The sequence below is a fragment of the Canis aureus genome, chromosome 23, assembly GCF_053574225.1.
Source record: "Canis aureus isolate CA01 chromosome 23, VMU_Caureus_v.1.0, whole genome shotgun sequence".
NCBI lineage: Eukaryota > Metazoa > Chordata > Mammalia > Carnivora > Canidae > Canis > Canis aureus.
Genome location: NC_135633.1, coordinates 45,137,748 through 45,152,424, shown reverse-complemented (window position 1 = coordinate 45,152,424; position 14,677 = coordinate 45,137,748). Strand labels below are relative to the sequence as shown.

General features: G+C 37.8%; 1 protein-coding gene across 4 annotated transcripts in view; it reads left to right on the top strand.

Annotated features, from left to right (window-relative positions):
- MRE11 (MRE11 double strand break repair nuclease) overlaps window positions 1-9,682 on the top strand; it is a 73,569-nt gene extending 63,887 nt beyond the window's left edge. For all 4 annotated transcript variants that reach the window (XM_077867498.1, XM_077867497.1, XM_077867496.1 and 1 more), the window contains 2 exons: window positions 3,413-3,488; window positions 6,541-9,682. In XM_077867498.1, the coding sequence (XP_077723624.1) occupies window positions 3,413-3,488; window positions 6,541-6,597 (133 nt within the window). In that variant the 3' untranslated portion in view covers window positions 6,598-9,682. The remainder of the gene's footprint in view (window positions 1-3,412; window positions 3,489-6,540) is intronic.
- The last annotated feature ends 4,995 nt before the right edge of the window (window positions 9,683-14,677 follow it).

Sequence of the window (14,677 nt, the reverse complement as noted above, 5' to 3'; positions counted from 1 at the left end):
AGAAACCTAACTCAAATTTGCTTAGGGAAAAGAAGATTTATTGAAAGAATATGAAGATACGTCAGTCCATCGAAAGAAAAGAGTTGTCCCTTCCAGCACTTGTTTGGCCAGTCTTGTCTTTGTGAATTAGAACACACACACAAAGAAGTGTAACTTTCTGAGGTGTTTTTTTTTTTTTTTTCTTTTTTTTCCAGTAGTGCATCAGTAGTTGAGAGGAATATAGAATTTTAGCTTACACGAGGGCCTTTTTTTTCATTATTGGAACTAATGAAAATATTTTAGTACATTTGACATACATTTTAAGGGTATTAAAGAAAAATGTCTTGATTTTGTGACCATTTGGGTTGTCTACTTTTCGGTAGAATAAATGTTTGTTTCATTCTTATTTACTCTTGAGATAGTAAAAATAGCTGAATTGTTTACTCTTCTGAGCCTTTACATGTGTATTAGCTTGTGTGGTGCTCACATGTACCACATTATCCCTAAAGTCCCTTGGAAGAAAGTGAGGCACAGGAGGTTAAATGACTTACCTACAGTGGCCCAGGTAGTCACACAGCCAGGCATTCTGCTCCAGAACTGTCTCTGCTGTCGCTTCGTAGCATAATAGATTCACCTCTCAAACCATTGTACAGGCAGTAAGAACCATTTAAATGATGAGAGGCAATTTAGAAATTAACGTTTTGGCAGCAGATCTGAAATCAGCCACAGCAGATTTGTGTCTGATGACATCAACTGAATGACAAATTTTAGGTTGGTTTTAAAGAATTGTGTACTGGTGCCTTGGTTATTTTGATTATAATTTACAGTACTTAGGCTCTTTGACTTAGTAGGTATGGACCTTGTACAAGTTTTTTGGCTTTTTTTTTTTTTTTAAACCTCTCTGTGCCTCCATGTTCTCATTTATAAAATGAATATAATAGTATTTACCTCATAGGGTTATGAGACCTAAGTGAGTATTTATAAATTGCTAAGTACAGTGCCTGGCACACAGTAACAGCTCCATAAGTGTTTGTTAAATAAATTAAATAACAAGCAAGGGAAAATAGAGCAAGAGTAGCAGGAGGAATGGTTAGCAATAAAAAGCACTAATGTGCCCAGCAGGTGACTTGAAAAAGGAAATCACTTCCAGTTGTGAAACTGCCTTCTGCCAGATGGGTAACAAAAAGCCTACTTTTCCCTAGAAAAGTTGTTCCAAGCTCTGTTCTTATACTGGGAATAAGAGGACCCTTCAGGTTTGATAGATGTGGCAGATAAAACAACTTCCCTCAAAAGAGTGAACAGAAGACTCAACCCCATGGGGCGGGGGAGAGGAACGGAGATTGAGAGGATTCTGTTAAACCGTGGAGTGGTGGAGAACTCACATTTTTGCGGCACCTTTTATGTGCCAGGCACAATATAAGGCCAGTTTATTTTTTTTTTATTTTTAAAGATTTTATTTATTTATTCATGAGAGACAGAGACACAGGCAGAGGGAGAAGCAGGCTCCATGCAGGGAGCATGACTGATCCCGGGTCTCCAGGATCCTGTCCTGGGCCAAAGGTGGTGCTAAACCGCCTAGCCACCAGGACTGCCCAATGTAAGGCCAATTTAACATGTTACCTAGTGTTTATGACACTGCTACAACTGACTTCTTGGCTGAACATCTTTAGATAGGAACTTTAATTTATGGCTCCAAATGATATCCAAACAAAAAGGGAGAAAAACTTAGAGCTTCTGGCACTCAATTTGATACACCCTCTCTATTTTTTTTACCCATCCACATGAAGCTAATCAAGTTAAACTCATTCTCATATCTAGAAAAGGCCCATTTATTCGACCCAGCAATTAAAACAGTATAACCATTTCTTTTTCTCTCCCCCACTGATTTCTAAGGATAGGGAATCCTTCACAGAGGAGATCAGTAGCTCTTTGGGCTCCCTCAAGGCAGAACTTAGGACCCTTGCTAGTGATCAGGTGAGCCACTGTCCATCATGGATGACTGGCTTGTTTCTTGTCCATCATGGATGACTGGCTTGTTTCTGGGTCCCATTGGTTATTTGGGGACACATCAGAAGCAGAATCAGGTCTCAATGGGTATTTCCTCCCATAACCCCCCACCCCCGTTTGTCCAGCCCCCCAACAACACATTAGCCTCACTCTGCCACCTTGGCATTGTGGCCTTCTGTTCTTGATGATCTGCTTCCTGTCACACATAGAAAAAGGGTCCACACTGACCAGTTCCTGCTTAGGTCAAGTATGGAGGATGGGCACTCCACAGATTTCCCTTGAGAAATCTCCTGGATCTCTACTCCTAAAGTCATGTTGTTCCCTCCTGTCCTTTACTTTTATGTGCAGGAACCTGTGGGTTTTTTCTTTTTCCTTTTGACACCTTACCTTGATTCTAACCTGCTTATCCAGACAAGACCTTCAAACATATTTCTTTTGTTTTAACATTCCAAAGTGTGATAATAAATTATTAGCTAAGAATTCACAAATGCTGCTTTCCTCCAAGACAGAAGCCAACAAACTTTCTTAAAGGGCCAGATGGTAAATATTTTAGGCTTAGCAAACCTAGAGGCAACATTAAGGATATTTTGTAGGTATTTATATAACTACTGAAGTGTACCCCATTTCAAAATGGGAAAACTGTTCTTTGTTCATAGGCAGTAAAAACCAGGCAGTCTGGATAGGCTGAAGCGGCCTGATCTAAGAGGATTTAGAATTCTTACTGATAAAAAAAAAAAACGTGAATGTGAGTTCCATGTGAGTTAAGCTTCAGAAGGATGGGAATCATGCTCTTCTTGTTCGCTGATATTTCCCCGGGCCTTTCACAGTACCTGAAAAAGAGCAAGCACTCAGATATATATGCTATTTGATTTGGATTGAACATGAATAATACAAACAATGAGGCAACCCTAGAAAGTAGCGAGCCTCTTCTGAAATCCCTTTATCCTGTTAAAGAAACATAATTGATATTTGAATAAAAAAGTATTTCAGTGTTAAAATTTTCAGGAATGGGGATGGTAGTAGATGCACGTTAATTTATGCTAAACACTGTAATAATAAACAAGTATTGGTGTGGTGTTTCATGTATGTCAGGCACTGATTTAAGTCTTTTGGTATATTTACATAGTAAATCTCTAAAAAATGTATTACTATCCTCATTTTATGGATGAGGGAATTGAGGCAGAGAGGCTAAGTAAGTTGCCTGAAGCCACATAGCCAGTAAATGACAAAACTGGAATTCAGGCCCTAGCCTCAGAGTCCTTCTCCTCACCATTGAGTTTTTATGTCTCTAATATAGATTGAAGGGAAGGCATTAGCTATTTTTAATCCTGGCTGCTACTAGAAGGAAAAAATGAACTTTATTAAAAAGGCGTTTCTGATGATTTCTCTGGTTCATTTTCCTGTTTTTTCCATGTTTCTGCCTCAGGTGGTCGAGCACATCATCAAGCAAGCGCATGTCCCAGAGCCAAATAGCTAAAGGGGTCGATTTTGAATCAGATGAGGTAATAAAGTAATATTGTTAAATCTTTATTAATTTTTAGGTGTTTATAAAATTTGAATAAGGACTACTAAGCTAGTTGCTGGAAATAATTTTTTAAAATACTTTAGTTGATAACTTCCTTTGAACTATACTTAATGTTAAGAGTCAACAAGTAGCATTTGTTGAGTACCTGTAAATGTAAATGCTCAGATATAAAAGGCCTGCCAATTTTTAAAATATATGATATTCACTGAATTCTTGTTTAATTTGCCCTATGAATCATGGATCCAGAATAGTTTTTCTCAGCTTCTGTCATTTATATTTGGAGGACTGATGGTGATACTCTGGAAATTTTTAATGTTATTTTAATAAAGTATTTATTAAGTCCTCCATATATCCTTTACACATTTCATTAATAAAATGGTACATGGTGGTGCTTCTCATTTACAGAGGTGTTCAGGTGTTGGACACATGGCAGGATGTGTGAAAGAAACTCCAATTTCAGGTGGTTGTCTGGGCCAGAAAACTATCAAATCTCTTCTAAACTGAATGAGCAGGAGTAGGAAGAGGCAGACTCAAGACTAGCCTCTTGGTTTTACTCATTCATTGGTTCAGCTACATTAAAGCCTGGCCTTTCCCTTTTCTCCATGGCAGCGAGTTGAGGGGCCTTTGCTAGTTTTTGATGAATTACTTTAAGGTGTTTCTCTTAACTCTATAACCCCTTTCATTTCTTTATTTTTATTTCTTTATTTTTATTTTTTTTAACTTTTTTAAAAGATTTTATTTATTCATGAGAGAGAGAGAGAGGGAGAGGGAGAGAAGGGCAGAGACGCAGGCAGAGGGAGAAGCAGGCTCCACGTGGGGAGCCAGACATGGGACTCTATCCGGGGTCTCCAGGATCATGCCCTGGGCTGAAGGCGGCGCTAAACTCGCTGAGCCACCTGGGCTGCCCGATTTCTTTATTTTTTAAAAAAGATTTTATCTATTATTTGAGAGAGAGTGTGTGTGTGTATAAGCAGTGGGGAGTGGCAGAGGGAGAGAAAGAAGCAGATTCCCCACTGAGCAGGGAGCCCCTGCAGGGTTCTATCTGAGGATCATGAGCTTGTGACCTGAGCTGAAGGCAGACACTTAACCCACTGAGCCGCTCAGGAGCCCCATTTCTTTATTTTTATTTTTAAAGTTTTTAAAATTGTGGTACAAACCTTGCTATCTTAAACATTTTTCATTGTGCTGTGCACTAGAGTTAAATATATTCACTTTTGTGCAATAGATCTCCAGAATTTTTTCATCTTCCAGAATTAAAAATCTTCACCATTGAACAACTCTTCATTTTTCCCTTTCCTCCCAGCCCCTGGTAGCCACCATTCTACTTTTTGTTTCTATGAATTGGACTGCTTTAGATACCTGCCATAAGTGGAGTCCCAGTATTTATCTTTTTGTGACTGGCTTATGTTACTTAGCATAATGTCTTCCATGTTCATCCCTGCTGTAGCATATGACTCAGACCTTTCATTTGGAGCTTCACCTGTTGCTGTCATGTTCCTGTATCCCAGCTGTGTTTTGAGCCAGCTTTAGGAGAAGACCCACTCTGTAGTTCAGGCTACAGAGAAAAATGGCAGCATGAGCTCCGTCTACCTGTGAAATACTACCATGTTGCCTCTGGGAGGAAAGCAAGTGGCTGTACTCATTGTTCATTCTAAAGCATCTAGATAGACATGTTAATATGTTACAGTTAGAGATTGAGAGTTCATGTTAACTACAAGGAAAAACTATTAGCAAATTATTATGCCGAAGTTTGGATTTATCTCTGGTTGATTAATAAGTTCTGCCTTTGTTAATAGCAGAAAATGAATTACTAAATGTGGCAGAAAATGAATTACTAAATGTGACTTGTACTTTTTAAGGACTCCATTTCTCACTAGAGATAGCTAACTTAGCTAACGTTTGAATGTGTTGATTCCATCAACAAAGCCTAACACCAAATAATTATCCCTTTTTATTAGTATCTTAAACATAAATCAAAAATTTACAAGCAAATTTGCTTTCTTAATATTTAGCTAGAGAATACATAAGAATCATTTTATCCTTATTAAATCTTATAATTTGGGCTTATCTGAAGTTTGTTGGTTTTCCTTCTCTTTAACTAAATTGTTAGTACTGGTATTTGATATTCCTGTCTGCTGTTACTATGCATATAATCTTCAGCCTCATTCCAGCACGGGACCTTTCATACTACTTCTTTTTCCAGAAAGATATTTGAAAGATTGATTTGTTAGGTGGTTTTTTGCAGCAGTCTGAGAGTAGCTGTCTACTGCTAGCATGAAATGGGTAACGGGAAATAAAAATTACAGCTATTTCTGAGTTAGGTCATGTGGTTTCATTATTTAAGGGGGTGAGTTTCCAGAACATTAGGTAACACCAGTAATAAAATGTAACTGGAAAAAAACCTATTCAAAAAGCAGAGGTACATCTGGTTGGCTAAGTGGTTGAGCATCTGCCTTTGGCTCAGTGATCCCGGGGTCCTAGGGTGGAGTCCTACATCAGGCTCCACACAGGGAGCCTGCTTCTCCCTCTGTCTGTATCTCTGCCTCTTTCTGTGTCTCTCATGAATAAATAAATGAAATCTTAAAAAAAACACACACACACACACACACACACACACACACACACATACAAAAACAAAAAGCAAACAGAAATGACTTAAAGAATATTAATTTTCCTGGGTTACCCACACCTTATTTGCCTTTATTAAAGTTAATAATTGAGAGAAATGTATATGGTATATATTGTAGGCATACACACACACACACACAGATATATATATCTCACAGTTATTTTCAGTGCTTGCTAAGAATTTTATTGACTTACTTATTTTAACAGTGAAATAGCTACCAGAGAAGAGAGGATAAGATAAATTAACAAACTATTCATATTTATAACGGAAATAGAAAAATGAATGTCTGCCTCATGTGAAAGGAGGAAATGGCTTTTACTGGTATTATTGTTTACCCATGTCTGTCTTGTCTGAGTGAAGCGTGGAACAATCACTCACATAAATTTGTATGTGATTTCAGGATGACGATGATGATCCTTTTATGAACATTAATTCTTTAAGAAGAAACAGAAGATAATATATTTAATGGCACTTTGAAGTTTTCAAGATTCAGGAAAAATCAAAACATGCAAGCTAAGAGTTTACAGTTGAAGATTGTTTTTGCTGTTACCTAAAGAATTTGAAAGAGACTTATTTAACAGGGAAATGTGTAAGAATTTATGTTTTTGAGTAGCATTTCCTGTACATGACTCTTTTAATTGAGAACCTTCCCAGCTCAAGGACATAACAGAACAACATTGGTTCTCTTTATTTTTTATTTTAGTTGTTAACATTACCTGGGGCTCTCTATAAAATCAGAGTGTTATTTTCTTCACAGATATTAGTATACATCTTACTGAATGAGGGCTTTGCTTCAATACCATTCATCAGAGGTTTGAAAGAAAGGTTTGAAAAGAAAATCTATCACTCTGTGTTTCTGCTTCATGAACAAAGACTATGTGAATATTTTATTGTAGTTACATTTAGCTGAAATTGAGAGAAAGAGCTTATAAAATGTAACCCCTTTATAATTTTAGTAATTTCTAGATTCTGGGTTTCCAGAAGGTAAAACACATCTATGTGAAACTGTGCCTAAGCTCGCTGTTTGTTACTATGTATTATTCTTTTTCTTGCAATAGTGTCAGCCACCTGAGATTTTGAATGTTAGGAGTACCTTATGCTTTGACTAATGAGATGTATTTGTATTAAAAAATAGAACAATCTCAGAATTATTAAGTTTCAAAAGATTGCATTCCCATTGGGTGCCCATTAGTTATTTTCTTCATTCGTCATGGTTCTTTGTCTTTTTCCAGAGCTCTCATCTATTTCTACAAGAAAAAGTGTTAAAACAACAACAACAACAACTTACTCTTAACTGTATTTTTCTTAGAAAATATTGAAGAGCTTTTTTAGGTAGAGTGGTCAGTTGAGCACCATGATAATATTAGATTAAATTATCGAAATATAACTTCTGTGGACTATGAATGCCAAAACTTCATAATAATAATATTTTATCCTAACATCGGATATGGGCAGTTCCAGAAATCTTAGTGAGGCAGCCTTGTTAAGTTTGTATTTTCTCCTATCCAAGTACTAACCAGGCCTGACCGTGCTGAGCTTCCACAATCAGGCACATTCAAGGGGTTATGGCCATGGGCAAGCTTATGTTTCCTTACTCGTGTTCAAGGGGGACATAGCAATTTGACCTCTTCACATTTAAGTTCAGTAATTCCATCTCCATCTGAAGACTGATACAACACCTCCTGGAGTATTCCTTCTTTTCATCTCTGAGGTAGCTGTATCTAAAGACTCCTTAGGAAAGTCACGGATCTTGGCGGTATAACAGCCTAACATTTCTTCATTTGGAGAATTAAACACTTGACTGAGCAATATTCATGATTACTGACATGGCCACATCTGGACTATGTCGGATTATAAAAGATGGAACATTTGCCTAGTGGCTCTCTCCATATTGTAGCCCTTTGAAATTGTCTTGATCAAGATCTGAGATATTCTCTGAGATAAATTGGGATAAAACATGTTATATTTTTTAAAAATATATTTTCTGTACCTAACTGAAACATAAATACTGGTTATCAGCATTAAATCAGTGAAGGTGTTGTCCTATGAAATAGTCTCAGGTACATGTCCCCACCTTTGTAATCTTCCCAGCAGAAAAGAAGCCAGGTATGAGAGTTGCTTTCCATGTAGAATGAAAGCTGGTTTGGTGGTGGTATCTGGGCAGTGTAGCACTACCCCTGCACAGGACAGTCAGTGTCTGCTAATGGCTCTTTCTCACCTGCCACAGAGATGTGCTTGGTTGAAGGTCGTAGTGAAGGAGGCAGTCACAAAAGCATGCTGACAAGTTCTTAAGGAAAAAGAATAAGACTTTTTCTCTAAAAATTGCACCACGGTATGAGAATGGTAATGTCATGCAGTTAGCTCCTAGGAAAAATAATTCTATGGCAGTTAGAGAAGTGAAATTCTTAGCTAACCCAAGTCATTTTGTTAATAGTGCCATGTCCCTTCAATAAGGTAAATAAAACATGAAAGAAAATCCTTTCTGATACAGTGTTGTTACATAGTTAAATATGCCATCTAGCCTTGATGTTCTGTATTGATGCCATAAAACCTAGGGTTTTCTGGGTTTTCAGACGTGTTAATACAGGTGTGTATAGGTGATTCCAGATGATTGCAGAGCACCTGCAGTTAAGTTGTTCTTAGAGGCTGAGAGAGCAGTGATGCAAACCTTTGGAGGGAAAAATCCTTCCATCATTTACCAAAGAAAATAACTCTTTCTGATGTCTTGTTCCTATCATAAAAATAATAGCAGTGCATTTACAAGGTTAAGAATGCATTATAGTTTTAGGAAATTCTAGAAGTATGACTGGTGCTTAGAAATTTCAACTATTTAGGCAAATGACTTAATTCAAGTATAAAGAAACAGTCCCCCCCCAAACTTTTAAAATTACAAAGTACAAAACCAGAAAACTCATGTGGTTTAATAAATGATTGTAAAGTGAATGCTCATGGCATCTCTATGCAGGTTGAGGAATAGAAAGAATTATATCACTAGTTCCCCAGAAGCCCACTGAGTTGTTTGTCCCTCTCATCTAGCTAATCAGTCTTTGACTTCTGTCATCGAGAAGCTCCTATTTTTGCCACAAGGTGGTGCTTCCACCATTAGATGGTGAATAGGAAGATGCAACAGCAAATCTGAAATGAAGAAGTTAGAGTTTTACAATAAATTTGGAACCTATGCAATAATACTAAGCCTATGCAGTAATACCAAAATTAGCCTTCTAATCTTAGATGTAAATTGCTTTACATATTTCACCAGGCTTTGCCTGTTACCAAGGAGATTGCCAGTTTGATAAATTTTACAACTAATGGTTCAAGAAGTTGTTTTTGTTTAATAAAGAGAAAAGCCCTTTAGTAGAAAAATCAAACTTAAAAGTCTCCCGTTGTAAAATTTGTCTTTTGAAATGTACCATATTTAAAATAACTTTGCCCCAATGTAATCTTGTTTTCTTTTTTTATCATACATTTAATTCATGGTATTCTGTGGCTTTTTAAAACTTATAAAAGTTTTATAGAATAAAGGTTTGTGTCTTAAGTCCAAAGAGCTTCCATATTCTTGAATAAAAAATGTCTTCATTTTGTCATTTGCTTATCCCTTATAAGACTTATTTTAACTTAATGTTTATTAGCTAGATCTGATTATACTGGAATTTTAGTTTGATCTCTATAAAGCCAGTTCACACAGCTTGCTATTGCCATGCACATTTGTATATCTTTACCATGATTGATCACCAGATCTGATTTTAGCTGTTTTTAAATTATAAAGGTAATGTATATTTATTCTTCAAAATTTAAACATTGATATATATATATCAATATATACATATATATGTGTGTGTCTGTTTCCCTATAATCCTCTCCCCAGACTTAAATCCCAACAGTTAGGCGCCTGGGTCGGTTGTCGCGTCCTCATGGGGAGGGTGCCGGGCTTGGTGGCCGGGAGCTGCTCCCAGGTCGGGGTGGGGGGGGGGCGGGGGGGGGCGGCCGGGACTAACCCTACCCCTTGCCCGCAGATGGCGGCCATCCACCGCCATCCACCGTCCATCCGTCCATCCACCGGGTGGCGGTGGGCTCGGCTGTGGGGCACGTCGTGGGCAGCGCCCTGACCGGAGCCTTCAGCGGGGGCAGCTCGGAGCCCGCCCAGCCCGCCGCTCAGCAGGCCTCCACCCGCACCCGCACCACAGCCCCAGCAGATGCGGCCCTGCGCCTACGAGCTCAGGCGGTTCCTGGACTGCTCCACCACTCAGTGACCTGTCCCTGTGTGAGGGCTTCAGCGAGGCCCTGAAGCAGTGCAAGCACAACCACGGTCTGAGCTCCCTGCCCTGAAGAGACAGGTACCGACTGGTGCAGATCCCTGAGCCAACCCTGCACCCACCTTCACCCCTTCACCGACAGCCAGACCATGACCTCAGATTGTACCCATGTAGCTGGGATTGGGAGTGAGGAGGGGGGTTTCTCACCCCACAGATGACCGGAGACACAAATGTGCAATTAAAAGAGTTTATTTTAGACCATTAAAAAAAAAATCCCAACAATTAGGTACATACTTCTCCAATTAACTTTAGCATGGTCACTGACAAAAATTATTGAATTAGAACCCCAAATCATATAATTAAATAATAGTTCCTGTATCAAAATGTATTTTCAGCTTGGACTTAACATCCTCATTTTTCCACATGTCTCTTCATGTACCATTTGTACAACATTTAAGTATAGAGGCTGTGTAGATGTTTCAATGTCTGATAAGGCTAATCATCCCTCCTAGCTTATCTGATTTGCCTTTCACATTTAACGCTACAGTCCAGCGGGGAATTAATGTTTATGTGTGATATGTGGTGTAGGGATCATGTTTGGTTCTGTTCCATATGGAGATGCACTTGCCCCCAGCACCATTCGTTGAAATGATTGCCCTTTGTCTTGCTCTGCAGAACTGTTTAGTCATCCATTAAAGACCATATACATATATACAGATCTGTTTCTGAACTCTATTCTGTTCCATTGATCTATTTGGAATTAATTACTATAGTTTTTAGATGAGCCTTTTATATATGTTGCTTGTGACCTAACACAAGGTTTTAACAAAAATAACTGCCTAGTTTCAGGCTGGCTATAATTCTCAACTGTTGCCCATTGCAGTTGATTTAATTTACATCTTGATTTTAGTCTCAGTCTTCACTAGACATTTCCTTTGATAGTCAAAGATAATGATTTTGGTTGCCAGGGCTAAAACTTGCTGTTTGAGATTAGGAAGATACCTTTCCTTTCCTTGCTAGGATCTTTGTGTTTTCTCACCCGAATATCAACCTTATTTACCTCGCTTAATGTTCCTTTGCCTTTGTGGGACATAACTGAATCAAAAGAGGATGATAGTGTTCGTTATGTCCCTATCTCATACCCATCTTTCCTTCCTCCAACCTGTGTAAAGCATATACTATATTTCCTCCCTGTTTGAGACTCTTTCTGTGTATACAAAACAGCCAATAATAATAATAATAACAGCTGGTTTCTTCCAGCTCTAGTCCATGGCCCAATCTCCTCTGTGTATCTACCCACTAGTTCCCTTCCATCTGCACTTTCAGCTCCCTATCATGGCCATCTCCTTGTATTCTGCAGGGATCCCTTCTCATCACATAGCAGCAGATGCTCATATTGAAGGAAAGGAGGCAAATGAAGGAGAGACCTGTGTATGGAGTTTCTATCCATGCCAGGACCAAGTTACATGCATATTATGATTTAATTCTTACAACAATGCTATAAACAGGCATTATTACCCTTTTGCTATGGATAAGAGTAGAGGTTTAAGCATAAGATTACATTTCTAATAAATGGTAGAGCTGAGATTTAAGCTAATTCCTGAATCCAAAGCTCATTCTTTCCACGTGACCACACTGCCTCCCATAATTGAGGCATGTCCCGACTCAATTAGAATCATTAGCTTCAAATCCTGATGCATCTTTGGACATGGATTATACAAAAAAGGGCAAAGTCCAAAGGAGAAGCTCAGTTGGATCTAAAGTTGGTCATTGACCTAGGCAGAGTGACACCAGGAAGAGAGCTTTCCCTTGGACAGAAACATTTCAGATGGCTACAGGGATTCATATTAAACAATGAGTAGTAAATATAGGTGAACCATTGACTAAGTTCTTGTGAATATTAAAAATGTCAGTGGCTTCCAATTGGTTTAATCTGTAATAGATGGTAGACTCAGAATGAACTTCCACTGGGATTCTCAGGATTGTTTTAGGAAATTTCATGTGTCTATCAACTAAAAACCTCTTTAATAGTGATTTCCCACAGGAAGTGTTTCTGTATTTTGTCTTTTCCCCCCTAGATCACATTTATTAGTTTTTTCTGGTTATGAAAATATTCTAGGAAACCCAAAAAGTATTAAATAGCATAAAGAAAAAACATATTTGTGCATATAGCTGTTTCTTTAAATTCTTAGATGTTAACTTTTTGGACATAAAGTATGGTCATATTTAAAGATTTGGTAAAAACTGACAAATCACATCTTTGAATGGCCAAAGAACATGAATTAAAAAATGAGAAACTGGAAATGCAAATAGGTAATAAACTTAGGACTTTATTAGTAATTAAACTTTGAATGGTATATCATTTTTAACTCTCAAAATAGAATTTTTTTCATTCATTCAACATTGAGTGCCAGCTGTTTCAGACACTAAGCAAATACCCACCTCCTCCAAAAAAAAAAAAAAAAAATAGTAATAGATACGACCTCATGGAATTTTTAGTCTGAAAGAAATACCATTTACTGAACCCTTTTTATGTGCCAGGACTACACTAAGCACATGTAAACACTATTGCATCTCAACCACAAAACTCTATGAGGTGGGTATTTTTATGTACTATGAGGAAGCAGGTGTTCAGAGACTGACTTGTATGAGTCACATGGCTGTATAGGCTGTGTCCAACTCTTTACTAACCTCAAAGATCTCACTGCTAGCTTCTGGGTGAAGGGAAATTATAAAGCCTGAAATCAATGGAGGAAATCTTTTTCAGTGGATTTCAAGAAGTCAAATGATTAGGTATTGGTTGGGTAGTAAAAGAGGGGATCTCCTGTTGCTACTGTGAGTATAAATGTATGTATCCTTTTTGCAAAGCAATCTGGCAAAATTATTAGAAGTTTTAAAATATTTTCATCTCCTTTACTTAAAAATCTATTTTTGAACTCTACCCTAAGGAGAGAATCAGAAATGTGGGTTTAAAGATTCATGTGCAACTGATAGAGTATTTGATTTAAAAAAAAAAAGTGTGTGTATTGTAGATAAAATGATAAAATCATGCCATCTCTGGAATTTGCTTCAAAATAAACTAGGGGAGGAAAAATGGTTTGAAGCTTGATGATGGGTACATGTTTAAGTTTATTTACTCTATTTCCATGTAAAAAGTAAAAAATATGTATATAAAAAGATGATTCCATCAAGCATGATTTGTTATAGTGAAAAATATGGTATTCTATGAGATAAAGTATGCAGCCATTGAAAGGATGTTTTTGAGAAAAATTTAGAACATGGAAACTGCTCTCAGAATAATGCAGCAGTACACAAAACTGATAAAACTTCAGTTATGTACAGAGATTTAAAGGGGACGCACCAAAATGTTAATAGAAAATGAGTGGCAGATCCAGTGATGCCTTCTAGAAATATAATTTTTACTTGGTATTATTTAAAAAAACAAAACCTAGGAGACATCATTCCTCCCGCTATAAGATGCAGTGTTAACCAAATGGTTTAAATACCATGCTCAATTATCTTCTTTTACTTTCTGAGGATCTGATTTGAAACAAAGAACATAGCAGAAATAAAAGAGAAAAAAATAGCTCAATGGTAATTAAGAGTATAGAATTAGAACTGGTGCTAGGAAATATGACTCAACCTGTAGGATTGCAGAAAATCTCCTTGAAACATAAGCTCCATGGCTTCACCTGTTAGAGGAATCCTATCTTCCCTTTGCCCCCTCAGAGATGTAATGAAGAAATCCTCATTTTCAGTTGTTAACTAGCAAGAGAACCAGGATATATTTCCATAGAAGGTAGATTTTACATTGAATTTAGAAGATGGGAGTTTATATAATTTCATATGATTAAAACTTATTATTCATTTATTCATGAAAGACACACACAGAGAGAGAGAGAGAGGCAGAGACACAGGCAGAGGGAGAAGCAGGCTCCATGCAGGGGGGCCGACATGAGACTGGATCCTGGGTCTCCAGGATCACACCCTGGGCCAAAGGTGGCACTAAACCACTGAGCCACCTGGGCTGCCCTGCCTCAGGATTTTAAAAGTAGATATGGCAACTCTTTCTTGGCTACCTTCCCATCCTTGTCTCACTTCTCTACTCCCCTATTCTAGGGTTGTGGCAGTCAAGGGATCAGTGAGTCTTCACAAGAGATAGAACACCTTAGCTAGGTCTTCAAGAATGAAGAGTTTTTCTGGGTCTGGGATCAGAGAGAGGATGATTCTAGACAGAAATAGCATCTTGAATGCAATAGCATCATGAACTAGGATGGGCTGTGA